The sequence below is a fragment of the Salvia hispanica genome, chromosome 1, assembly GCF_023119035.1.
Source record: "Salvia hispanica cultivar TCC Black 2014 chromosome 1, UniMelb_Shisp_WGS_1.0, whole genome shotgun sequence".
Taxonomy (NCBI): domain Eukaryota; kingdom Viridiplantae; phylum Streptophyta; class Magnoliopsida; order Lamiales; family Lamiaceae; genus Salvia; species Salvia hispanica.
This window is the reverse complement of record NC_062965.1, coordinates 28,480,852-28,508,653: the sequence shown is the minus strand read 5'-3', so window position 1 is coordinate 28,508,653 and position 27,802 is coordinate 28,480,852. Positions and strand designations below refer to the sequence as shown.

Here is a 27,802-nt window from a genome sequence, read left to right as displayed (position 1 = left end):
CCAATAACTTATTTGTAGCTGATAAATAAAATCCAATAAGCTTATTCCTTGCTGATTAATAAAATCCAATTACATCTGTCAAAACACAAGTTCAGATGACAAATGTTTGGGATTCACAAGTCCAGCCGGCATGCAAATACAGAAAAATAATAGGTGGGAGTGTTTTACAGGCAGCACATCCATCTAAAGGAAGGAAAGAATAGGGCAATATTCTAGTATATAATACAAGGATAGAATGTCTTTATTATAGCCAATAAAACAGCACAATTGATCGCAAAAGGGACAGTGACACTTCAGCGTCTAACCTTAAATAAGATTAATGGTGAATGAGACGTAAGGATGAGCATCTGCTTCGCCTGCACCAAGGCCAACCACTCCTCCGTCGTCCTCAGTTTTCCAGAACGTGCTACAGTAACACAGAAGATAATGATGAAACAGAAGAATTCTAGTTGAGAAGTTTACTGATATCTAAGCTCAAAAGGAATTGTTTGGTTTTGTTAAACAGAAACAATGCATCTGCTTCGGATGCATTGGTGACAATCCACAAATTCATGAGGCGACAGAGCATAAATCTACTCGGAAAATATTCATCCTATAAAACTACACAGCTTCAGCAAAATCTAGTTGGAATTATGGTCCAACATGGTCACAGGCTTTGGGTTTTTTGTCCAAAAAAATAGTCCATAAAAGTTTCATGAGAAGTAGGAAGAACTAAAAAGTAAATCAAAAGTGTATTACCTGTTTGAATTGCTGCACATTCCCTCAAGAATGGAGCGAACTTTCTTCTCACTTTTTACTGGAGGTGACAGTACAACAGACTAAGAAGAAAAGGCGAAACAGAGATGGTTAGAACAAGGTCCCTACATAGCCATTTGAAAAAAAGCAACAGAATGATAGGCAGGATAACTACCAGAAAAGATGGTGGCAGGCCATATCGGAGAATGCTTTCACTGAATACTCTTACCGCACAGAAGTGCATCCAGGAACTAAAAACCTGTAATAGAATGAAGCATATGAAAATTATAATGGATCAAAGTAAACTTAAGTCGCAATCTAAGAAACCATATCTAATAATGCATTGCAGACAACTTTTTATTGTTTCCATCTAACTCATTGAGACTTGGAGAACATAATTCACATATCGCCACACATATACATCTGAGGAAACTAATTTCAGAAAATTAAAGAAGAGGGAGTAAGGACCTCTCCATAGCTAGTATAGCACCATTGCAAAAGGGAGCTTCTCATTGTCTCCTGGTCTTGCATCAGTTTTTCAAGCTCCTGCTTCCGACTGTCTTGGGTCTCGGGATTATATTCAAAATCACGAACCTATATCAATAATTAGTGAATGACAAAAGAACATATTAGTGGCTGTCTTATAAAAGATTAAACTTTGGAAAACTACAAATTTTAACATACACTTGTACAATAGTTGCAAGTTATACTATTAAACCAATTAGGGAATATCAATCAAATAGTAAAAGAAATGAGGTTTACCATTACTTACCTGAAAATTTCTTTCACGCGCCTTCGTTTTAAAATTATCAACATCACGACTGAATAATGTCACAGTGTAAAGAGCATATTCATTATCCTCATGTAGCTTCTTCGAAGATCTGGGGACCTAATCAAAAAGTTTAATCAAGAAATAGTATTTTCCAAATCAGAACTGAATGTATATATTTAAGGCAACTAAGATAAGCTGTTAAATGCAAACAAGCTCATTTTATGTTTGATGAGATGCTTCTTTATTCCGTTGCACTTAGTGTATACAATCAGTAATGAAAAAAAAAGGACAGATAGGCATTCTACTGCAGTCTATATGAATAATGAGAAAATCTCCCCTCTAGTAACTAGAGTGATTACCACATATGATGTAAGAGTCTCGTAGCTTGATAACCAGTCTTTCTGAGAATACTTTGAAACAACTGCAAGAAGGGTAGTCAAGTGTTCCGAACTAACAACATCTTCCGGTTTCACTAAATTTGAGAGATCACGAACAGCTAAGCTGCATTCAGAAATCATTTGAGACGGTGAGTTAGAATACACTCATACTTGAATAAAGTGATGCTTTAGAATGCTATTATCACCAAGAAACTTCAACATGTTCCCACAAACTGCATGCAAGCAACTGTGTGTGTGTGTGCTGGCATGGATGTGCTTGTGCATAAGAGAGACAGAGAAGACCATTCTCGTTGCTAGCAAATTGCTAACACATGAACACCAATCCTCCGACCACAAAGTTCCCTCTTAACAATATTATCTAATGATAATTCTGGAAGCAGTATTTTTCTTTAAAAAATCTAGACTCAGTCTTCAAAGGTAGACCCAAAAAAGTATAAGGGAAACCTCACTGATAGACTTCTAGATTTCAAAACATTTCAAAACTCAAGTGATTTGTTTAAGATAAAAGGGTATTCAGAAGAACACCTACCAGAAGTCAATTATGAAGACTGAATTACTAGTATTTAGATAATACATAGAATATAAAATAACTGAATTCATTTTGCCCTTTTTTGAGAATTGTAATTGGATGTGGATTTATTTCGGAATATAAAGGCTTTATACCAAGCAAAGAACTACAGCCATAGCTTGTGAAGCCACTACAGCTCAAAAGAAGATATTGCATCATCTGTACAAGTTATATTATAGAATTATAGTCCTCAACCAGGTGCATTTCATAAATGGTTCTTCAATACACCAAAGCAACTTTATTTATTCCCACTTTTTATAGATATATTCCTTTTCGTGAGTGAGACACCAAGCCATTCACACCTAACAGTCACCAAATTGAGCAAGGAGGCATTTGTATCCAAATTCCAAAAGCAGTACCAACTACCAAGACAGTCATTCACTGGGAAAATAAAACCCGATAGAGTTCATAGCAAATGGACTTGCAAGAACTATCCCACAACTTGTGTCAGTATGTATTAAATTAGGCACAAGTGATTATTTTTGTCACTAATGAAAAGCAAGGAACATCCATACACACAACATTAGATCAAGACACCAGCAGAAGTCGAATTCATTCTAAACAAGCCCCAGATATATAAAGCTTAAATTACTCATATACCTTCCAGCCTGCTTTCTGTTAATTGCATTCAGTTGGCTGCGTACATTGCTATATTCAGCGACACGGACCTGTAAAGGAAATCAACCATCATGTTAATGTCTCCAAGCCCAAATACTTAAGGCATTCAAGACCATATGTAGATATATATTGTTTTCATAAGCAGAGACAAAAAATGATGGTTGAGCACAGTATTAAATTAGTAATGCACTCAAAGGATTAACTTTGCCATCAAATCTAGACAGAACATCTATTTAAAAGATCTTTATTTTACATGACATGTCAAAATCCATAACAAAAACATTATTTAGGCTTATTGACCATACTGTCCTTTACCAGGTAGCTGACATATTCGTACAGGGGCTGGCATGTACATCAGCATTGGAATACTATGATCCACAATTGCTTCTGAAATTATAGCAAATTTTTTTTTGTTTTTATTGTATTATACTAATATTACTATTTTATTAAATTATCTATTTGAAATTTTACTAAGTATATGAATAAAAAGTTACTATTAAGAAGTGAGCACTTTTGGCAGTTTAAGTTACTGTAAGCATGCAAGACGAGAATAGAACAGAAAAAGCCGCAACATGACCAATAATGTCAGTTTTACTTGTCTAATGATATTTCTCTAAAGCTGCTTAGAATCTTTCGTGTGCCTAAAAAACGCTAGGGTCAGAGGGAGTTTAGCTAGATAAAATATATCATTATTCATTAAACTGACGAGGACTCTCCAAAGGATTCTAAATAGTTATGATAACAGTGGATTATGATTGCCAAGCATTAATATAGGTTTCTGGGGCCAACATAAGTTACACAACTAAAGAAGCATATGGTAGATAACTGTCCACTAGAGAGTAACCAAGCAACTTTGGTTGTTTGAGCGCAATCAGCAATTCAGAGATTAGATAGATGACACGATTAATCTCTCAAACATTTATGGTACCGCCGTACCGCAAAAGCTTCCTTTGCTAGTCTAATTTGTTTGACAAAATCCATATTGAAACAAAATATTAAAAGGATTCTAGTATATTAAGTTATAAACAAGGTGGCATTGAGTGAGCGAACCTTGAGATCATCCTCAATCTTGGCAATGTGTACATGAATTCCGTCCACAATCTCCTTGAGCGGCGACATTGTTGGATACTTTGCCTCATCCCACACGAATCTAAAGAAATGATAAACCTTTAAACAAATCCAGACGCTAACAAACATCAATTCATAAACAAAGACTCGATAATAAGCATCTAATTTTGCCTGGTAAGATAAGAGTCCACGGGAACCCCGTCCACAGTAAGCGAGCTACTAACAACACCGGACACCCTCTCCAACTCCTCAATCTGACGCCGGATTTTGTGCGACACTCCTTCGATAAAGTTGTTTGCCTGCCAAAACAACAAATCACACTCCAATTAAAGATGAGGAGAACAATTTCAACAAAATCAGCTAAGGTTTGTGAAGAACTCGCCTTCGATAGGTCGTCGCTGAGAGACAAGAGCAAATCCAGAGTGCCTACTCGCAGATTCGGAATGTTGAACTGCGGAATTCAAACAAAAACAACACAATTGGCGAATCAGGATTGGGGGAAAATGCGAGTGGAAGAGATCTGCGACGAATAAGAAAATACTCTGTAGAGAGAGGTGTCGAAGGCTTGTTTGGAGATGGATTCCTGAAGACGAGTCCATAGGGAGGAGGCGGAGGCGCCTTGGCCGACGGGGAGAGACGCTACCCAGTAACGAGTCGCCATTGCCGCCGATTAGAGATTGATCGAGCGATTCGAATTCGATTAAGCTTGTGATTCCTCTTCGTGATCTTTCTTTCCTCCTTTCCTACGTGTCACATTTGCTATTATTGTCGATTTGACAATGTCTCGACATGTTGACACGATATACTATTAAAATCTGATCCACGATAATCATAATCCAAAATTTGTGATTACAAAAATAATGCATAATACGCGATTTTAATAAGTTTATAATCTAATCTATTATTAAAAATGCAACTATATGATTCAAACTTAATTATCTTCGATAAAACATTTTTCTTTCAACCACTAAATTGTTGAAGGTTCGACTCATCTCAATAGAAATGTTGTAAGAAAAATAAATTTTAATACACAATTTTTACATACATAAAATATACACTCTTCATCCAAAGTAGGTTGAAACATTCTTTTTAATTTTTATGATATTTAACAAATTTTTAAGAAATAGAAAGAGAGTTAGAAGAAAATAATATTATACTACTATAAAATATATACTCTCTTCATTCTAAGTGACTTGAAATATTCTTTTTATGATATATAAAAATTATTAAGAACTAGAAAGAGAGTAACTAAGAAGAGAATAATTTGAAAAAAAAATGAATTAATTCAAGTTCTTAGGATAGCCGAAAATGAATACTACTATAAGGGGGTAAGGGGGTGTTTGGTAGTCTAGATAAAGCCATGATATATGAGTTATATGGCTTATTTGGTTGTTTGGTAGATAAAACGAGGTCCATGTTAAGTCATCCAAGCCCATCTCGGCCCGGTCAGGCCCGAAATGATTTAGTTCAAAAGGGTTGATTATTTATCAGCCCAAAATAGTGAAGATAACATATTAATCAGCCATATAAGAAATGAAATGACGAAAATAGCTGCACAATAATTGATCCAATCTATCCAAGTAAAAAATATAAAGTATCAGTAATTTTTTCATATAATCATACAAGGTCAAAGAAAACAATCGCATGCCTGGAAAATTAGCAGCTGTAGCTCCAACCAAAAAATGAGAAAATATCAAAAATTTCAAATTCAAGCCTAATAAATTGGTAAAACAGAAAATCTAAGATCTCACAACACACAGTGAATAATGACATTGCAGTTCCTACGACTTTTCCCAACCAATTTTCCGAAACCAAAAGTAATTCAAAAAAGTAATCGATGGAAACTACCTTGCTTGATTGAGGGGAAGATATGCAGAGGAATGAGTGAGGAAGAGACGTTGCAACAAGAGAAATGGGTGGGAGAAGAGGCGTCGGATCGGAGAGACGCGCTAGCGCTGGATCGCTGAATCGAGAGCCCTAATTTTTTGGGCTTGTGAGAAATGGGAAAGAAATTGAACATGTGTGTTAGAGGGATAGATCTGGAATAATATTAATTCACAGGGTTAGATAAGTCATTTTAGGTTTCTATCTTGAGTTTTATCTTTGTGTAACAAACAAGATGACTAAATTATTTATCTTGAATTTAATCTCAATTTTTATCTTCTGCCCATATTAATTAGTTATCTTATGTTAATTAATAATGCCTACCAAACACCCCCTAACTCTACTCTCTTAAGACCGATGAAATATTAGTATCTTTTAGAAGAAAATACATACTTGCACGAACTTACTATGCGCACAGGTCTTCCTCATTGCACAAGCACACCGCTTCCTCGCAACCACCCCCCCCCCCAATCGCAACCACCCCCCCCCCCAATGAAGCCACCACCACACCGCTTACTGTGCGCTGTAACTTGAGGTAGCTCTCGCTCTTCCAGCCCCATCACTTCAAAATTGATGTCGATTGAAGCCAAGTTTTGGGTGAGGTTTGACCAGCGCACATGGTTGCAATATGCGCATGATAGTGTGCGTTATTTCTATATATATAATGTGGTTATAATAGAAAAAAAAAACGGAAAAATAATGAATCTTACCTCCTTTTGGGTGTGCTGAAGATTTGTAATACATGCGTTAATATTTTTTATAAGTATATGGTATTACAGTGATTTTTTATTTTCGTATAATCCAATCATTCAAAAATCAAGATTTATATACAAAAAATTGTTATTTAAATTATAATTTTTAGTTGATTGTAAAATTCAAAAGTAGCATATTATACAATAACTTTTGTATATTTCACAATTGTCATGCGATTCAAAATCACTTTAGTTGACTTCTATATAAATTTGGTATAGTTTTTTATTATGATAAAAATATCAAAATAACAAAAGGCACAAAAGTCGTAATAAATATAATCAAAATTTTGCAAAAGTTAAAATTTAGTTCACTATTTTTAAAAACTAATGGCCAAAAAGTTATAATATTAATGATAACTTTCCTATTATATTAATGGCAATAGATATACACTTTTGTTTGCCCCTAAATCAACGTATAATGAATGTAACTCTTATCCTTTCCCAAACATGAATATAATTTAAATAAGTTGACTTGTTTGCCTAAATATTCAATGAATCCAACCTTTTTCCCTTTTCCTATATTCACTTGTTTGCCTTAATTAATACTCTCTCCGTTCCACAATAATAGAGGCATTTCATTTTCTGCACTCGTTTTAAAAAAATGATATTAAATAGTTAAAGTGGGGAGAAAATAAAGTAAGAGAGAATAATATAGAGAAGAATCTTATTTATAATATTCTTTTTCTTACTTTACTTTTTTTCCACTTTTAACTATTTATAATTATTTTTTCAAAATGAGTATGCAAAATAAATGCCTCTATTATTGTGGAACGGAGGAAGTACTACTATCTACTACTATAACTTGTTTTCCTTTTCCTAAACCATACATGAATATAATTTAAATAAGTTGACTTGATGATTTTAGCAAAAATAGAAGTACTGACTACTGATAATTTGAATTCCCCTAATTAATACTGTTTCATAAACATTCCACAATTTATTTATTTCTCTAAAAATATCCCCTGTATTAAATATATTTATAAATAGAGTTCACACTCAGTCCACATTCATCATACACACTGAACTCTCTCTCTCTCTCTCTCTCTCTTTCTCTCTCACTCTCATTGAACCGTCTCAATTGATCCACGATTCTTACTCTTTATTGCTGAAACCCACTGAATTGTTCAATTTTCTCCACACAGAAAAGCAGCTGGTGCGTAGCGGAGAGCAATGCAGCTCAACGGCGATGAGGCGCCGCAGGAGAACGGCAAGCGGATGCGCCGCCCAAGCGTGAGATTGCACCAGCCCTACTACGAAAACCCCGCCCCCCGCAAGATACAGCAGCAGTGGAAGCCAGGGAAGGGCGCGCCCACACCCAGAAAGCCTCGAACCGCCAAAACCGCGAATTCCAAATTCACCAAGAGCGATGAGCGTGGCAAGGGCGAAGGAGTGGGGAAATCTGATTTGGAAGAAGATGTGGCGATTGGGAGCTGGAGGAGTTTCAGTGCCGCCAATCGGGATAGGGATTTCCAGAGAAAGAGGGTTAGGTCATCCAATTTGAAGAGTGGGGTTATGGAGAAATCTCGGAGGCTTGGGGACCAGGAAATTGGGGATCTTGGATTGCCTAGTGATGCTGAGAGTGGGGAACACGACCAAAATCAACACATAGTAGGCGAGGGAGAGGGGGATTTGAATGGTAATCAGATTAGTGCCGATTTAATAGTCGAGGATTCTGATCCGTCTAGCCCTAATCATTCGTTTGATGACGATGATAACGAGAATCGTAAATTGAGTGGAGATCATGACAATGTAGGTGGAAAGCAGAGGGGATTGAGTGATGATCGACGTTCCCGTGAAATGGGAGAAGATGGGGATAGTAGTGGTGTGAGGATGTGGCTTAATGATTTGGGGTTAGGGAAGTATGTGACACTGTTTGAGGTTCATGGGGTGGACGATGAGGTGCTACCATTGCTGACTCTTGAAGATCTTAAGGATATGGGGATTAATGAGGTTGGGATACGAAGGAAACTGTATTCGTCAATCCAGAAACTCGATAGATCGTTCCCGTGAGCTTTGTTGATGGCAAGACTTGTTTGGATGCTCATTTTGCTGAAAATTGCAGTGCATATACGAACTGGTCTATATGTGTAGTTTAGGATATGTTGAATAGTTTTCTTGCTGCTTTTAGTTCGGTAAACTTGTACTCTTTGCATAGATGGTCTGTCAGGTAGCTGATTGATCATAACCTACTAGATGTACACTTTTGCTCTGATTGTGGCAGTTACTATCGTATGATGCAGCTGTGGTTACAGTGTGAATAACAACTTTTGGATCTCTTTTTGAAATGACATGAGTTCGGTGTCACTGAGAATGCTTGGTGTTTGTTGTTATTCCATGTCTTATTGTAAATGGCTTGTTTTATGTTGGTCTAGTTGGTAAATTCTGTGCCCGGCCTTGTGAAAACTCTGCCTCGTTATCCTTTTCATTATAATCTAGGTGAACTCTATGCCATTTGTCTGAAGTTGTAGGAATTGTCTATTAGGAAATTCATGAGGCCTGACTCCTGAGGGTATAAAACATAGGGGTGAAGTGATAGCTAGTGATGAAAAGCATTTAGCATAGACAAAGGTGCCATGGTGATCATTTTCAAGATTGGTTCTTTATGATAGCCTTATTACAAAGGTGAACCTGGTGACCACCTCTATTTATGAGTAGGATGCACAGATTCTTGAAGAATCGATCTTTTTCTGATTCCCATCGTAGGTTTTTTATGCCCTCTTATTGATTGCTTTGTGTTCCTTCCTCAGTTCTGTTATCTCCAAGTTTTTGTTGGCGGCACATCTCAGGAGCTATCAAAACAGAGATGAAACTGGGTGATTGAACATTTATGTTCTATGTTCTATCTTCTGATGGAACGATTTGCTATGATCTGCTGCTGCTAATTTAACTGTGGGAATCATCTTAGTTTTAGGATTGAGTACGTTGAATTTAAAATAGTTATGCAGGTGATTCTCATCTTCCATCCTAAGTATCAGTATAACTTTTATACTTGTCTGGCTCTAAATGCCAGAATGGATGTGCGATTACTGAAGTGTTTGTTCTTGGGACTGTTCTTTCGACAATTTAGATGTGAATTTGGCATGATAGATTAGGAAGCATAATGTGATGCAGAGATTAGGATTGTCTATCATGTGATATAACCAGAAATTCCTTGCGACTTATGCAGTGATATTATGTATTAGCCTCTTCGTCGTCTTCTTGTTCAAATCGGAACTCACACTTCTCAGTTTAGATCCTTTTATGGCATTCCTTCTGTTCATGTGTTTTGATTACAAGATTTTTGGGGCCTATGAAATATGAGGTTATGTTCTATTGAGCCATTGGCTTTTTCATCAAATGTGCATATTAATTGTTCGAAATGGACAGCAAAACTAAATATTAACACAAGGTAGCAAACTGTGTATGAGACTTTGGACAAAAAAAGCAGTCCCAGATCAAACACAATTAGGAGATGAATACCAAAGTTGATAACATTTACAATTGCAAGAAGATATTAATCCCAGAATTGGGGGGTGAATATCACAACAAACAACTAAAGTTATGCAACTTACGACGCCACTTGCATAAATTACAACACCACTTCCATAAAAGCAGCGGCAACGATATTCCTATATAACCATTCTAAATTGGCTGAGAAACTGTCACAATCATGTTTCTTCAATCTACCTTCTTAACCTGTCCTACCTCCACTTGTTGCTTATTCGGCTCGGCGGGAAAGTATTTTACACCCACCATATCCCCTACCGTGCCGATAACCTGCCAGTCTCACGCAGTTAGATATTGATCACCCAACATTTCCCTTACAAACAAATCATGCAATGCAATGCCAATGCGAGCACGTGCAAACGACAGTAAGACTAACCTCTAAAGCTTTGAGAAGGTCTTCTCTTGAATGAGAAGCAGAAATGCAAATGCGAGCACGGGCCAGCAGTAATGGGGTGGCTGGGAAAGCAACCGTCACCACAGCAACCTATAATTCCATGATCGAATTAGATTGTGCTAATGATGAGAAACATGGAAGAAACAGCATATGAGAAGAAAACAATGCTTACATTCCGTTTGAGGCACTCTCGTGAAAAGGCAGGAATTTTTGCCGGATTGTAGAGCATAATAGGCATTACAGGGGAATCATTATCACCTAGAACCTCAAAACCCATTTTCTGCAATTCAGACCTGAAAAAATTGCTGTTCTCACGAATCCTAGCTAGTTTCTGAGCCCCTGTTTTGACAAAATGCCCGAAGTTGTAAAACTATTGGAAGATACATGAAGCTGAAAAGTTGAGTTGCAACGAGGGACAGAAAAGTCTGACCTCTGCTAGAACCATCTTCTCCAAGAACAACCTTGATGGAAGAAATAATTTGCTGAGCAGCCGGTGCTGATATAGACGTGGCATAAAGATGAGCAGGGCATGTGTATTTCAGGTATTGAATAAGTTCCTGGGGGAAGAAAATGTCAGCATGCACCATTACAAGATCAAGAAAATTAACAGGCATCTCCATGTCAGCATGACATGTAAAATAAAGTAAAGAAACCACCCTTACGAACATCACCCTTGGCAAACAAATGCATTATTCATGCCAATCAATTGATAGTACTACTTATGAGATGGCATGCCATTCTCGGAGCTAATTTTGCTCACTAGCATAGTTAGATGTCGAAAAAGAGGGCATAGAGCCCAAAAGCTTTGCCATATCTTTAGTTGTTCTAACGAAATATTTAAAATCTTGACAGAGTACTTATGGGACGCACCTTGGATCCTGCAATATAACCACCACTAGATCCAAATGATTTAGTGAAAGTTCCCATCATTATGTCCACATCAGCAGTATCAACTCCTAGGAGTTCACAAACACCTCTTCCACTTTTCCCAACAGCCCCAATGCTGTGAGCTTCATCAAGATAAACAAATGCCTGTTCAAAAGGAAAAAATGGGAACGGGTAACAAGGATCAAATTGGATCTCATGAAAAAGCCAGAACACGTGGGGGAAAATAACAAAAATAAAAGTACCAAAAATTAATATTTAGAGGGCTTGAAAAGCAGATCCCAGAGTTTTGTTTTGAAATAATTACACCACATGGGCATGTGTATTTAGTCATATACACTCTTTATAAAGAGAAGCTAGACAAAGAGAGACTGAAAATTCATCTGAAGATTCTGAACCGATTAATGCACAAACTTTACAAAAGAAAAGAGTGGAGAATGCTAGCAATCAGCAAATATGGAGGTTAGCAATATCTTGTACTGATATCTACCTTGTATTTCTTGCAGATGGAAACAATTTCAGGGAGCTTGCAAAGTTCACCTTCCATACTGTAGATTCCCTCCACCACAACAATTATCTTTTTCCAGGGCCTGTGTGTTCTAGGTTGACCATCTGCAATTTGCTCCCTCAGAACACTCTCCAAATGGGATGGTGCTGCAAAGGATATCCAGAGAATCAAATGATGGCATAAAGATATTATTGTTGTTATTATTGTTATTCTTCTTATTATTAATATTATTATTAATTATCTAAACATTAGAACATACTGTTATGCTGGAAAACTCGAACAGTAGCCCCAGATCCACGGGCACCATTGACTATTGAGTTATGGTTCAGAGAGTCACTAATGATCAGGCCTCCCTGAAAAATTCCCAAAGTGAGGACTATACAAAATAACAAAATTTCAAAGTTGAGTTAGCCAACTAATTCTCTGTACCTTTCCAATTAGCACGGGAAGAATGGCCGAATTTGTTACATAACCCATCCCAAATACAATAGCAGCTGGCTTTCCCACAAAATTGGCAACACACTCCTCCATTTCAGTATGCAATATTGTTGTGCCTGATCAAAGCGTTTTATTCATCAAAATACACATAAGCGGATACATGCTTCAGTGTGGCAACGGGCAATATAATGAGGAAACACACTTACCTCCATCAACACGAGTACTACAGGTGCTTGGGGTATATTTCTTCAGGCACTCGATTACACGAGGTGTGCAGTATTCATCTGCTGCAGCAAATCCTAGATAGTTATAAGATCCCAAGTTCAGACACCTATTTACTTTTGTTGTTCGCCTACAGAAAAATACCAATTAAGTAAGGGTTGAATTCAAAGTGAGTTCCATGCTGAAGGACCATGGTCCTGAATTCATATGGAAGCTAGAACTTTCCATTCTACCTGAATATATGGTGATTGGTCTCTTATAGTGCTAAAGTATATAATCAAAACAGATTTATAACTAAGCGATTAGGGACTTTGGTTGTGATTAGTGAGATAAAATAAAATTAGGAGGTAGATTCTTACTTTAGTGTTTTGTTGTTATCATTGGAGACACGCTCCACCACATCAAACCAAGCATCCGGAGGGCTTGATATTGGTCTGTTGAAGCAATCCTGAAAATCACATATGATTTACAAAGCAAGTTCATTCCTCTGACAATGTAGAGAGACTATTACAGAATCCAACATAGTGAAATCACGGCTATCCAACCACTATATACGATTAACGGAATCCAATCTAGCTCGTCTGTTTAAGATTCAAGACCAACTGTGTTTACACTGATTACATTATATCATAGACGAAAGGGCATCATTAGCTCTTTCCTTACTATCAATACAATCAACTTTACATACAGCATACAGGCAACCTTTTCAACTTTAGCAGAAACAAGTCATTCCCAAATTCAATACGAAGCTCACTAAGCATACGAAAATGACACCAATTGACATAAAATACGAGGAAAATGCAATCCGTTGATAAATCATAATAAATCACAAAATACTTAAAACATTGACGACGAAGCCAACAAAAGTAAGGAGGAAATGCGGATGCAAAACACGAACCTGAATTCTCAAATAGAGGCGGCGAATGTAGAAATCTTCAAGCCCCAAACAGATCGGCGCATAGCCCTTCCATAGCACAAAAACGCATTGATAATCAGATTCAGCGCCTACAGGAGAAAGAAATCGAAGAATAATTCAGCTCGTACCTGAAGGGTGCTAGCAGAGCACCAATCGAGAGACTTGCGGAAAAAATCACGCAGCTGGCCGAAGGCGAAGAGTAGGCCGTAGCTGAAGTAGGTGGTTAAGGCGGTGAGATAGGGGATGATCATCTTGATCTAATCCGAACACGCCGGAGAGGAGATCCCTATGGTGAGAGAGAGAATGGTGGAAGGAAGCAGATTCAGTTTGACTCGCTCCCCTCTCTCTTCCTCACTTTTTTTTCAATTTTTTTTTCTGAACTTTTCGAAATAAAGTGAAGCTTTATATTTGTTAAAATGTAAATTTTATTCTTCCACTACTTTTGCTGTCATTTTATGAAAGATTTTAACTTTTTGGAATTAAATTGAATGGTTTCTCTGGGATTTAATTCGTATTTTTTTAAAATATGGGATAAAAGCATGTAATTTTTTTTTATTATTATAGAGAATTCTTTTTACTCTCAAAATACATAAATTGACCAAACTATTTCTTACCTTATTTTCTCTTATTCCTTTGCAAGACAGATCGAAAGGATTGATCCAATTATAAGCGAGTTACACACAAGGACACATATCAAACAAAAATAGCACAAATGCATTTGACATTGCCGGTCCGGAGGGGTGATGGGGAGAGATTGTGAACTTGCTAGTATATTTGGATCGATCCTCTGGGGTCTTCCGTAAACATATGGAAATATTCATATCACCTATACAATTAATGATTCATTAATCATTAATTGAAGTAGATTGTCCCCACTACCTATCATGTAAGGGTTAAAAAACTCTATTATATTTGCAATGAAATTGCATCGACCCACAATATAATAATTTTACCACAACTACATCGAGGTTAGAGTTCACTTCGTCATTCATCACTAAGATGGATGCTATATCACCTGCCTTCAACATCCATCTTTGCTTTGTTGGACGTCATGACACTGATATCTGTTTCTTCTTGAATCCATCATTACTAACAGGAGAAGGAGAAGGAAGAAGACGGCCTAGCATGATAAAAGAGAGGGAGTTTGGATAGCCACAGGATGATGCCTAAAAACCATATTAGTTTCATAGTATAAATTATGAAACCTATAAAGAATATAGGCAAGTCATCCTTGGCTACCGAACTTCGCTCTGCTATTTCATGCAACTCCGCTCTTCCCTGTTCTATTCATCTTGGTCTGATGATGAATTCCATTGCAAACCAACAAGTATTTATAGAAGGTAATGGGTGCAAAATTGAGCCACCCTTAGACATGATTTCAATCGGATTTTCATCTTTTCGAGGGAATAGAATCTTGCAGCATCAGAGAGGGACCAATGGACCATACCCTTTTTTCCATCAACTTTGATTTGCATTCAATTCATGTAATAATGCATAAATAATAAAGAAATAGTAATGATATAAATTGAGGGGAAATTCGAAATCATGCTCTTGACCAGGGGTGGGTCGATACGATATATCATATCGAAAACGTCGTATCGTGTATCATATCAAAAATATCGATATGAAAGAATTTCATATCGTTATCGTATCGAAAGTTTCGATATATCGAATTTCGAAAGTTTCGATATAAAAAATTTTCATATCGTTATCGTATCGATATTTCGATATATCGTACCGAAATTCGATATATCGTTAAATATCGATATATATCGAAAATTTCGATATATATCGAAAATAAAATATCGATATATATCGAAAATATCGATATATCAAAAATTTTCGATATATATCGTATTTTCGATATAAAACGATGTATCGCGATATAAGAAAATTCATATCGTTATCGTATCGAAAACTTACGATACGATATCGTATCATATCGAAAATTACGATATATCGAAAATTCGACAATTTTTCGATATTTTTCAATACGATACGAGCGATATATCATTTTTTCGGTATTTTTCCCCAGCCCTACTCTTGACATTCCAAAACGATTTGGCTTTGACGATTCTTTAGTGGGAGTGTGACATATTCAATAAAAATGAAATACATATTTATTTTTTCAGGTTAAAAATAATTTTATAATTATAGCTTATAATATAATCAATATTAATTTTATCTTAAATTTTTTTCACAGTTTAAAATCTCGAGTCTCGATGAATCGATGCCATTGAGGCATATAATTATAGCAATGAATTATTAGGTCAAAACACCCCATTACTCCTATATTAATCTCTGTGGGCTCTTAATGAAATTTGTGTTTGTGTAAGGATTATAAAATTCCTAATCGTTGAGTATTATGACAGAGGGGTATTATTTTCTTATTGATACAGATTTGTATTAATCACTTTACGTGTCGACTCCAGACTAATAGTACCATATTGGAGTTCAAATGTGACATTTCAATTCAACATCTCATATATAATCTCAGTTCTAAAGTGTAAATAATATTTATACTATACATTTTTTGTCAAATAATTACATGTCATATATGTAGACACATATGTGAATTTCAACGTGCAACATCATTATTTGGGCGATGTAATACTTTATTCGGTCATAAACATAGGAATGATGATACTGTAATTATGCATACATAGTTACATTAAGACATTTTTGTGTTCGATAGCAAATATCGACACACATTTGTTCCACCTATTTAAATTATTTTAGAGTAATTAATAATTACAGCATGAAACTACATATATAGCTCAATTTTGATTAAATCATAAACCACAAATATTCTCATCCTTACAAAGAATTGATAAAGATATTCCCACTGTGAGGGGGACCTCTACCATTTCCACATCTATTTCATTCATTTCAAGAAAAATAATTATTAATTAGGACACTCTAATTATAATATAATCCGATGCATATTTTCAGTCAAGAACAAAACTGATCACTTGTCATAAAATCATAAATGGACACACTTAATTTGGGAAGTGGTATTAGAGCCTCCTCAGTGGTAATAGGCCAACCACTCTCTCTCCCTGCCACGTCAGCAGCACTAAAAATCTACCTGCCACATTAGCCATAGGCCAGCCGCAATAAAAATAATTCAAAAACAACTACATTTTACGGAATAAAATTTTTGATTAAATTACGGAATTAAATTTACGAGACATATATGGGAAAATTCATTCATTTCATTAAAAAAAAAAAGCACATAGATAAAAAAAAATACATGATTTTTTTTTTGAAAAAAAAGGGCTTCCACACACGAGCCCCGCCACTCTCTACTCCTCGTCGTCGCCGCCGCCACCCGGGGTATCTGAGCCCGCGTCTGAACCCCCCACCAGTGCCCTCGAGGCATCCAAATCCACCCGCATGTTCTCGAGCATCGAGTAGAGGAACCTCTTCTCCGTGGGGTCGGTTGCGGCCTTCCCCTCTTGGAAGACCGCGAACATACGTTCCTCCGTCTTTGCACGCGAGAATAACGTGTACGCGCGTGGGGGTGGGGGGGCCGAGATGACCTCCTGGGGCGATAGGGGGATCCTCCCCTCGCTGCCCGTTGCGCCCGCTTTTGGCCAACCGGGCGAGGGCGACAAGTAGCGGATGGAGGGGACGAAAACTCCTCAGCATCCGGGGGGAGGTCGTGGGATCCGCCGGCCGCTGCCGCCGCTGTAGTCGCCGGAATAGTTCGGCCTCTGCTTCTTCGGCCACCTGGGACGCCGCACCCGCCCGGAACTTCTCGGAGTCCTTCAACAACACATAGCATTCCCAGAAGAGGAACTCCTTATACTTCCCCGGCAAGGGGAACTGACTCTCCGCTATCCTCCGGGCGTCCTCCTCATTCTGCCCACTAGTCAGCTTGGCGGAGGGCGTTGGCGTACAACCCGAAAATCGGCCGACCGCGGCCCTGATCCGTTCCCACCCCTTCCGGCACTCCTCCCCGCCGTAGTCCTTCCCATGCTGGGCAGGGCAGTTCCTCCCGTAGGCTGCTCTAATCTTCGCCCACATGTTGACGCACCTGCCGTTGTTCGCAACTAGCGGATTGTCGCAGCACCGACAACCACGCCTTGGCCACGCCGGCATACTCATCCTCCGTCCACTTCCTCCGTGGGGGGTGTCGTCAACACCGGGCTGCGAGGACTCGCCGACCGCCTTGCCCTTCCCCTTGCCCCTTCTTCTTCTTCGGCGCGGCCCGACCCGCTGGAACAGGAGTGTCCGGATCCCCGAGATCGATCCCCATATCATGCAATGACAAAAGGTCATCGCCAGTGAGCTGCGTCTTTATTGGGGGTCGACGTGTGAGACGAAGCCGTAAAAAAATCAAGAGAGGGACGATAGACCGTGTCCTCCCCCAGGGGCCCCTACATCCCGGGATGCATACCGCGGCCGCATCCCTCCCTGCCACATCATCCCCATCATCTGCCACTGCATCTGGGGCATACCTCCCCACCCCTGGGCCGATCGGCCGCGCTGTTTCGCTCGCTTCCCTGCCTCCCGGCATACCCCCTGGTTCCCCCGTGCATCCTCCGTGGCCCCCGGCGCTCCATCCATCATCCCCATCAACCGCCCCCAAGGGACGTTAAACCCTGGGCCCATCTGCCGCCCATCTGGCCCATGCAGATCCCAAGGGTACCGTGGGCGTATGAGAGTCGCTCGTCGCCAGACTGGACTCGTTGTTGTTGTCCATCGCTCGATGATGCTCTTGTACAGAAAGTTAGAGAGAGAGAAAACTCGTTAAAACAAGTGGTGCAAATGAAAATGAAACTAAAATCGCGTATATATAGGTTTTCAAAAAAAATTTAAAAAAAAACGAAAATAGGCGCTGGCCGATCGGAACGCCACAATGGCGGCCAGCGCCCCTGAATCGGCTAGCCCACGCCGATTTTTTCTGGCCGATTCGCCGCTGGCCGACTGCAAATATCCGGGAATCCACACACGAGCCCCCTCCCCACTCTACTCCTCATCGTCGTCGCCGCCGTCCTCGCCGCCACCGGCTGCACCCTCGGCATCGGCGAGCCCGCGTCTCGATCCCCCCAACTCGACCCGCATACTCTCGAGCATTGAGTGAAGAAACTTCTTCTCCTCGGGGTCAGTTGCCTCCTTCCATTCGTGGAAGATCTTGTGCATTTGTTTGCGCGTTTGTTGACGCGCGTAGAAGGCGAGTTCGACTGCCGACTTGCTAACAGGGGGGATGCCGAATGGACCTCCTGGGACCCCTGGGCGACTCCCCTCGCTGCCCGTTGCGCCCTCCTCTGACCAATCGGGCGAGTGCGGCGAGCGAAGGATGGAGGGGACGACTCCTCTGGAACATCCTCGGGGAGGTCGTGGGAACCGCCGCTGCTGCCGCTGTAATCACCGGCATAGTTCAGCCGCTGCTTCTTCGGCCAGCCAGCATCGACACCCGCCGGAACTTCTCGGAATCCATCAGCACCAGATAGCAGTTCCAGTAGGTGAATTCCTTATACAGCCCCGGCACGGGGAAGGCTTTCTCCGCTATCCTCCTGCAATCCTCGTTAGTCTGGCCACGGTCTTCATGCGCGAGGGCGTTGGTGTACAAGCCCGCAAATCGGGAGACCGCAGCCCTGATTCGCTCCCACCCCTTCCGGCACTCCTCTCCGGTGTATGCCTTCCCATGCGGGCAATTCCTCTTGTAGGCTGCTGCAATTTTAGCCCACATGTTGACGATGCTCTGATTGTTTGAAACAAGGGGATCATCACAAACAGACACCCAAGCCTTGGACAGCGCGACGTTCTCATCATCCGTCCACTTCCTCCGTACACTGTCGTCATCAGCCGGCTGCGACGACTCGCCTACCACCTTTTTGCCCTTCTTCTTCTTCTTTGGTGCGCCCCGGTCCTGCCCCCGCCCCTGACCTACTCCCTCTGTCTGAATGAGAGTGTCTCCGTATCGATTGGTACCAACAACTCCTCTATGGAGAAAGTGTCATCTCCAGTGAATTGAGTCTCCACTTTCATCGATGTGTGGGAAGACGCAGTCAAAAAATCAAGAGTGGGGCGATAGACATTGTCCCCCCCCCCCTCGCGCGTCACGGGCTGCACCCCCGTCTACCACCCCGGCATCATCTGTGGCATCAACTGCATCCCGGCTCCCCAACCGGGCATCATCTGCATATCGGGTTGCATGCCCGGTACCACCTGCCCGCCGCCCTGCGGCATCATCTGCTGCCAAGGGTACATGCTGTAGTACCCGCCGCCCATCTGCCCCCATCTCGCTCCCGCGGGTACCGTGGGAGTTTGATTCCCGCTCGTCGCTGGAGTAGACTCGTTGTTGTGATCCATTTCGCGTTATTTCTCTTGTGCAGAAATTAAGAGAGAGAAAACTCGTTAAAACAAGTGGTGCAAATGAAAATGACGTGAAAATCGCGTATATATAGTGTTTCGAAAATTTAATTAAAAAAATTGCATTGGCCGATCGCTAGCCGATCGCCAGCCTACAATGGCGGCGAGCGGATCGGCGAGTGCATCGGCCAGCGCTCGCCGAATTTCTCGCCAATTCCGCGCTCGTCGGTTGCAATGGTTCGGCGAGCGGTCCGACTAGCGCCTGGAATCAGCTAGCCGGTCGCTCGCCGATTATAATGGATGCTCTTATGAATTTGAATTATAGTACTTAATTACTGTTTTTTTTAGACAAGACACACAACATCACTATTAAATTACTATTAAATACTGACTTAGGTATATAAATTAAATAGCAATGTATGAATGTTGACTATATTGATTTTCTCCATCAACATCACCAGGTGTCGTGCATGAATTATTGTAAACGTCAATGCATGCAAAGGAATTGATTCAAAAGTCTAGCCGATCTCATTTATCAATTCCCCAAACCATATAAATCATTTTCATTTGACCTATTTACGTATTTCATATATTCCTGCAGTATATATACCCAAATCAATCCTTATTTCCACTTATTAGAAAACAATGTCAATTGTCAACTCTGAATGGCTCAATTTTATTTTATTCTTTTATCACTTTACTTCAAGAATTATTCTTTTTTGAAATTGAATTAAAGCCCATTACTTGTTAATCGTATGATTTGCACATATATTAAAGTTATAAACGTTTATAGTGCGACACATATTTATTGGTTTTTAGGATAAATATTCCATGGAATACTACATTTATATTTTTCTCGTCCCAATGCATAATCAAATACCCAAATGCGGAAGTCATGTTTAAATCAATTTAGTTCATAACATAAAGGTTATTATTAAATTATTTTAGTTCATATGAGTTTATATCTCTAATATGAACTAAAATGACTTACAATGACCTAGTATATAAACATGAAACCTTTGTGTTTTAATCTTATCTGTCCATTTTTTATTTTGTTGTTGAAATTTATTCTCTAATTATAATACAGTAAAAGCTAGTTAGTTGTACTTTATACATCTATTAAATGCAAGCCCAGTTTTAGTTTTCAGTGTAAGTATCTGAACAATCTATAAGTTTTGAAATTCACTTCTTAGCCCAAATATTTTGTTGTTGAAATTTATTCTCTAATTATAATACAGTAAAAGCTAGTTAGTAGTACTTTATACATCTTCTTAGCCCAAATATTTTAAGCCCATAATTTTCAGCCTAGTTTATAATCCAATGCATAGTCGTCATTTGAATAATACTACTTGTATTTTTTTTAATATCAAACAAGAATTTAAGTCATTTTTTTAACTATGCCTATTACAATGAAAAATTTAGGGTTGTCAATAGACGTAGTTTACTTACATCTAGTATTGATAAACTAAACTCTTTTCCTTTCATTCAAGTACAATAATTATAAATTTTCCAATTTTATAATCTAATGGAGCACGGTTAAAAAATAATAAAACATATGGTATTCGTCGACATTATCAAGGTCATATGATTAATTATTGTAATTATTCCATTATCCATCCCTAATGATCACACTAAATAGATATAAGAACTTTATTTAGTAATAGCAGTAGTATTAATTATTGATTAATAGGTCAACGTCAACGACTTAACTTCCACATTATTCAAGTCTTCATAATTGGTCCATCACGCCAAGACTCACAGATAGTTACACAAATTTCGCCTTTGAGAGAGGATCATGTTTAGGCCGTGCAAATGGACCAGCAAGAAGAAACTAATTCTAACTTGCCAATTGAAATGTTAACGAATTAATGATTAACCTAATAAATACTAGGTCGATTAATTATGTGAAGTGTTGACCATTGAAAATTGCATATATATGCATGGTTGTATGGTCTATATTAGAAACACATGATATTGTTGCTATTTACACGTAATTATAACGGCATTGGATTGAAATCATAAATTATACACGTAAAAAGTAAATAAATGATTTCACTTAAAAGAGATTTGTTATACTGAATAGTTATATAAAGTGTTTATATATAAAGAGATTTGTTATATTGATCGAACATTTTGTGAGCGGCAATTGAGCGCCTCTCTTCTACGCCACCTCACCTCACTTCTCTTTTTAGTATGTGAAATTATCGCATCTCACATTTTCTATATCTCTTTGCCGATCAGAAATTCCTCACTACATAACCCCTTCAGTTTTTTAATTAATTTCAAATCAAGATTATGAAATCTCATGAGAAAAGGAAATGAGCTTTGATTCCAAAATCCAACTGATGCCAATTAAGAGTGCAATTTTTAGGAGAAATTTATCGCAATCAGCGATTCTTTTCTTTTTCTTTACCCCTATACATTTATACATGAAAACGTGTGTCTCTTACTTCTTCTTGCCACAATCAAACCCATTTGCACATTTTTTATCACATACAAACTCAGGATTTATAAAATTATGCACTTTAACTAGTGTAATGAATACTCCATATATTAAGAAATTAAATAACTACTGTAATGGTGCGGTGCACCTTTACCCATACAAAAAATGATATAACTATAATAAAGATACAATATAAAATTACCAAAACTTTGTGAAATTAGTTAAATAAGGTTGTTTTATCGATGAAGTGGCTGTGGGCACGGTCCCGTTCTTGCTCTAGACTGTCCGATTAGTGATTAATAATATAAATAAATTGCGTAGAAATAGTAGTGAGGTGTAACTCTCATAAATATTATAATAATCAATCGCTGCCATTTGTGGCTACTGAGGTGCTTCCTCATAAATATACAAGCTTTGTACACTGTATACCAGCTGACCGGGGACCATGCCGCATACCCATACTATAATAGCCACTTAATAATGTTTGTTAAATTTACTTTATTGTTATGTTTATAAATTGAACATATATTTTAATTAACATTTTTTTATATCGTAGTTAATAGACTTCATAAAATATACTCCCTCTATCCACGGATAGGACTCCCGATTCACTTTTACTATAAATAGTAATAGAGTCTCACATTCTACTAACTCATTCCACTCGCATTTCATTTAAAATTAATATATATAAGTGGAACTCATATTACACTAATTTTTTTCACTCACTTTTCTTAACATTTCTTAAAACTCATGTCACTATGGAATGAGACTTCTAATTGCGGACGGAGGAAGTATCATAGACAACGTCCGCAAACCAATCAATAAAGAAATTAAATATTTTAATAAAGAAGTGATTAAAAGGACTGAAATATTCTTCTTGGGCTCGAAGATATTTAAAAAAAAAATCAAAATAGTGAAGAAGTAATTCAAATAATAATACATTAAAAGTAATAAATCTCAAAAGATATTTACAAGTATTACAGATAAAAAAAATTTATACTTTGGTAAGGTTTGTTGACAAAGAAAATATCTCTTTAAAAATTAAAATATATAGTAGATAAAAAATAGATAGAATAAAGTCTTTTTACAAAATACTACTCTTAAAAGTTAAAAAAGTAATACACCGAATGAACGAGGGTTTGGTATGGAAATCTTTGTTCTCATGCCTGGCACTGCACCTCCATCTTTTCGCCCTATAATATTTTGTCATTTTGCACTTTTCTCCCCACCTTTTTGGTTTAGCACCCCTTTCCCTCCGTAATTTCCCTCCCTTTTCACTTTATTTTTTTAATCTTCAATTTAGTTTTGATTTACCAAATATAGGACCTAGTAGGAGTACATAGTAGGCAACTCCGATTAAATAAAATAATGATCCCATTAATAAAATTTCATATTTTATACTTACTTTATTCGTTCCGTTCTATAATAATAGAGTCATTTTGGTATGTTACATAGTAAGTACAATATTTTCTTTTTTAATAAAAATAACCTATTTCTTTTCAACTACTTTACTCTTTCTCCATCTCTTTATCTTTTCATTTCTTACTTTATTTTACTATTTACTTAACTCACTCAAAACAAGTTTTCTTAATTTCTGTGGCCAAAAATATGTGTCCACTGAGGGAATAGTACATATTCACATGCCTGTATCTTTTGTAGTAGACCCTTTAATACCTTTTGTACAAGTCTTTCCAAAACCTCTTTTCCTCACTGTCAATTTAGTAGTATTGGGTTTCAGTGTTTGGAAATTGAAATAATTTAAATACGAGTATGATTTCATTTGTAGCTACTTGTCTACTTATGGCATGCTATAGATTATACTATTGCATACCAAAACAAAATAAATATACCAAGATGTTATTGTCAATTCTGACTTTTTCTCTTGTTTTATTGCTGTTAAGGGGAGACTTTTTCATTCGTTAAGTGTACGTCTTAATCAACATTTTAATATAACAATAGTAGAGTAATAATTTATTTACTTGATCATAATGTAATGTTATATATTAAAGTAGCAACAGTTGCCGTGTTGCGTCATTTATTTAATTACACTCGGATTAGCTCTTTCTATGATTAATCAATAAATCACTAAATTAAAATAATGGAGTATTGATTATATAATGATTTAGAATATTACCATAATTGGAAATCGAGCGTTTGCATTTCCACACTACGCCCTTCCTCCGCCGCGCCGACGCCATGAAGGAAGAGCCGATCAATTCCGCCGTCGCCGACGTACAGCAGCAGCTCCACTCTCTCTTAGACTCCGTCTCCCGCGTTCAAATCCTCAAGGGCAAATGGTCGCTCATAGCCACGAAGCTCACTACATTAAACAACCGCCTTTCCAATCTATCCACCTCCGCCGCCGCTGCCGCAGCCAATAACCCCCTCTCCTCCGACCTCCTCCGCTCCGTCTCCTCCACGTGTTCATCCGCCGCCTCCCTCTCCGCGCTCTGCCACTCCCCCACTCCCCCCGCGGGAAAGCTCAAAACGCAGAGCGACATCGACTCCTTGTCGGCGAAGCTGGACGCGCACACCAGCGATCTCGAGGTCATCGTCCGCAGCGGCGTGCTCGCGGAGAACGCCGATGCGGTTATCAGCAGGAGAGAATCCGCGCGGGGAGAAATCCGGTACTTGATTACTCGGCTGCAGATCGGTTCGACCGAATCGAAGAGCTCCGCCCTAGAATCTCTCAACGGTTTATTGCAGGAGGACGGGAAGAATTTACTGATTGCGGTGGCGCAGGGGATAGTTCCGGTGCTGGTGCACCTTCTCGACTGCAGTAATTCACCCGAATTGAAGGAGAAATCGGTCAGCGCGATCGCGAAAATCTCTACCGAGGACTCGAGCAAGCACGTTTTGATGGCGGAGGGTTTGGTATTGCTGAACAATTTGATGCGTGTGCTCGAATCCGGGAGCGTATTCGCCAAGGAGAAATCGTGCATCGCGCTTAGGGTTTTGAGCAATTCGAAGGAAAACGCGAGGGCGATTGGATCGAGAGGAGGAATCTCGTCGCTGCTGGACATTTGCCGAGAAGGTTCCCCCAATTCGCAGGCGCTGGCGGCTGGGGTTTTGCGGAATCTCGCCGTTTTCGAAGATGTGAGGGAGAATTTCATCGAGGAAAACACAGTATTGATACTGCTAGCATTGTGCGATTCAGGCACAGCGTTGGCGCAGGAGAATGCGATTGGATGCTTGTGCAATTTGGTGGCTGAAGACGATGGTTTGAAGCTGCTTGTTGCAAGGGAAGGTGGAATTCAAACGCTCATTGATATCTGGAATTCTTCTCCAACTGCTCAGACTCTGGAGGTGGTTGTGGAGATGGTGAGAGCAATGGCTTCCTGCCCGAACATCGCTGAATTCCTCGTTGCAAACGGCTTCCTAAGCCGCTTAGTTAGCGTACTAAGCTGTGGCGTTTTAGGCGTTAGGATCGCAGCTGCCAAAGCTCTGTCTCATTTGGCTTACAACACCAAAATAAGGAAGGAATTGGGGGAAATGGGGTGCATTCCTCACCTTGTGAGCATGTTGGATGGTAAGGCGGTCGAGGAGAAGGAAGCCGCGGCTGAATTGCTGTCGAATCTCATGAATTATCCCGGAAATAGGAGGGTTTTCAGCAAGGAAGACAAGGGGATTGTGTGTGCAGTTCAGCTATTGAATCCTTCACTAGACACCTTGGATAATAAGAAGCATGCCATGTCGATATTAGGATCGCTGCTGCAGAGCAAGAAATGCCAGAAACAAATAGTGGCGGCTGGTGCCTCTGCTCACTTGCAGAAGCTCGTGGAGGCTGAGGTTGATGGTGCTAAGAAGCTCCTCGACAGCCTTGGACGGGGGAAGCTGTGGGGCGTCTTTGCCCGCTCTTGACAACACCACCACCCACACGAGGTGATTGTGTCTCAGTCTCTGTGTAACATAATTTATCTGTTGTTTTTGCTCTGTGATTTTTTTGGTTGTTTTGTTACACGTTGTGTATAAACTGTGGTTAAAGTTTGTGGTAGGAAAGTAAATGTGGTAGCAGTTAGCTGATGAAAGTTTGTGGTGTATAACTAACATGATTAGTTATTTGTGTTCATCACAATGAAATGCAATAAACTAAATTGACATGAAGCAGTAGTGTTCTGCAATCCCTTTGCTGTTCGGGTTCGTTTGCTTCGCCTTTGTTTTACTCGGGAACTTGCTCTCTAGTAAGCAGTAGTTGTATCTGCGCATTTCTTGAGTTGGGAGGTGAGTTTTCTTTCACATTCCCAGTCTGGAAATTCCATCATGTGTTGTTATTCTGTGATGGAAATAATTGGGATGTTTGTTGATATGTATGCTTCAACTTGACAGTGTTGAAGCATTAGTTTATAAAATGAATTGGTTATGTGATGTCAGTTTCGGTTATGGGGTGTTGTTGGCTGTGACAATGTTAATTGAGATTAGTTGTGTGATGTGGACCAGGGCAGGCTGTGGATTTTATATGTTGCATTGCAATAATTCCATGATGATTGCTCATCTACTGAGATTTTATTATAGGAGATATGGTGGTATTTTATTAGTTCAAATAATATATGGTATAATTGAAGCTAAAAAGAAGCAAAGTGAGAGAGGAGAGGTCAGAGGTTGAGTTGTGACTTGTGATGATGATTTTTAATTTTTAAATGTTTGCTGGTAATGAAACGACATCATTTTCATCAATACGACGTCATAGGATAGGCCGTATGAATAGAAATAGAATCATAATTCTTCTTGTTTTCTTTAAAGCCCACATTACTTTTGGAGTTATGGGGTGGTGCATTATTTTGAAGGCCCATATTACTCCCTTATTTGGTTTGTTACATTGTATTTTTATTACTCCGTATTAAAATTAAGATATATACATATCACAAGTCCTAAAATAAGTATAGTTGCACAAAAAAAACCATAATCTATGTTTGTGTCCCAACAAAAATATTTTGGAGCTTCTACAATGACGCGTGACGTTGGAATTCAAGTGGCATGTCTTACGGTCCAAACATATTGCCACGTGATATGTTCAATCAACCATAATTATAGAAATCTTCTATTTCCTCTTTATCTTTTTATCTATTTTCCTACAATTATGATTGGGCCGGATACACTGGATGACAGTATACCCTTACCATGAAGCACTAAATTTTTATTCATCTTATATGTTCTTGGAGTATATAAAAAAAATCACTCCATATATTATACCAGTAATAAAATCATGATATAAAAGACCATATATAAATCGGTTAAACCACGTGACTACAAAATAATCAATGAAGTCATTTGATTTTGAGGTCACGACTTCATTATATAAGACCTATTTAAGAATTGAAAAATGTTTTAGAGACATAGTGGCAATGCCATAATGGGGATTAAATAGTAATTATACACTATAATTTTATTTTTAAT

At 38.7% G+C, this 27,802-nt stretch overlaps 4 protein-coding genes across 4 annotated transcripts; 2 read left to right on the top strand and 2 right to left on the bottom strand.

The window, feature by feature from the left end:
* Positions 1-26: 26 nt before the first annotated feature.
* On the bottom strand, positions 27-4,924 carry LOC125202023 (V-type proton ATPase subunit C-like). The gene is made up of 11 exons (XM_048100334.1): positions 4,701-4,924; positions 4,542-4,610; positions 4,331-4,458; positions 4,142-4,241; positions 3,074-3,141; positions 1,867-2,008; positions 1,508-1,624; positions 1,204-1,329; positions 911-994; positions 739-818; positions 27-406 (listed from the first exon to the last, which is right to left on the bottom strand). The coding sequence occupies exons 1-11, from the start codon at positions 4,818-4,820 to the stop codon at positions 307-309; spliced, it is 1,134 nt and encodes a 377-aa protein (XP_047956291.1). The 5' UTR covers positions 4,821-4,924; the 3' UTR covers positions 27-306.
* A 3,041-nt stretch (positions 4,925-7,965) lies between these two features.
* On the top strand, positions 7,966-8,805 carry LOC125193323. The gene has a single exon (XM_048091096.1). The coding sequence runs from the start codon at positions 7,966-7,968 to the stop codon at positions 8,803-8,805; it is 840 nt and encodes a 279-aa protein (XP_047947053.1).
* Positions 8,806-10,231: 1,426 nt separating this feature from the next.
* LOC125200659 (long chain base biosynthesis protein 2a-like) lies at positions 10,232-14,023 on the bottom strand. The gene is made up of 12 exons (XM_048098360.1): positions 13,773-14,023; positions 13,627-13,692; positions 13,088-13,176; positions 12,713-12,858; positions 12,498-12,622; positions 12,328-12,421; positions 12,051-12,214; positions 11,546-11,707; positions 11,106-11,232; positions 10,848-11,014; positions 10,658-10,765; positions 10,232-10,551 (listed from the first exon to the last, which is right to left on the bottom strand). The coding sequence occupies exons 1-12, from the start codon at positions 13,893-13,895 to the stop codon at positions 10,453-10,455; spliced, it is 1,470 nt and encodes a 489-aa protein (XP_047954317.1). The 5' UTR covers positions 13,896-14,023; the 3' UTR covers positions 10,232-10,452.
* Positions 14,024-24,532: 10,509 nt separating this feature from the next.
* LOC125202013 lies at positions 24,533-26,512 on the top strand. Its single transcript, XM_048100325.1, has one exon. The coding sequence runs from the start codon at positions 24,605-24,607 to the stop codon at positions 26,267-26,269; it is 1,665 nt and encodes a 554-aa protein (XP_047956282.1). The 5' UTR covers positions 24,533-24,604; the 3' UTR covers positions 26,270-26,512.
* The last annotated feature ends 1,290 nt before the right edge of the window (positions 26,513-27,802 follow it).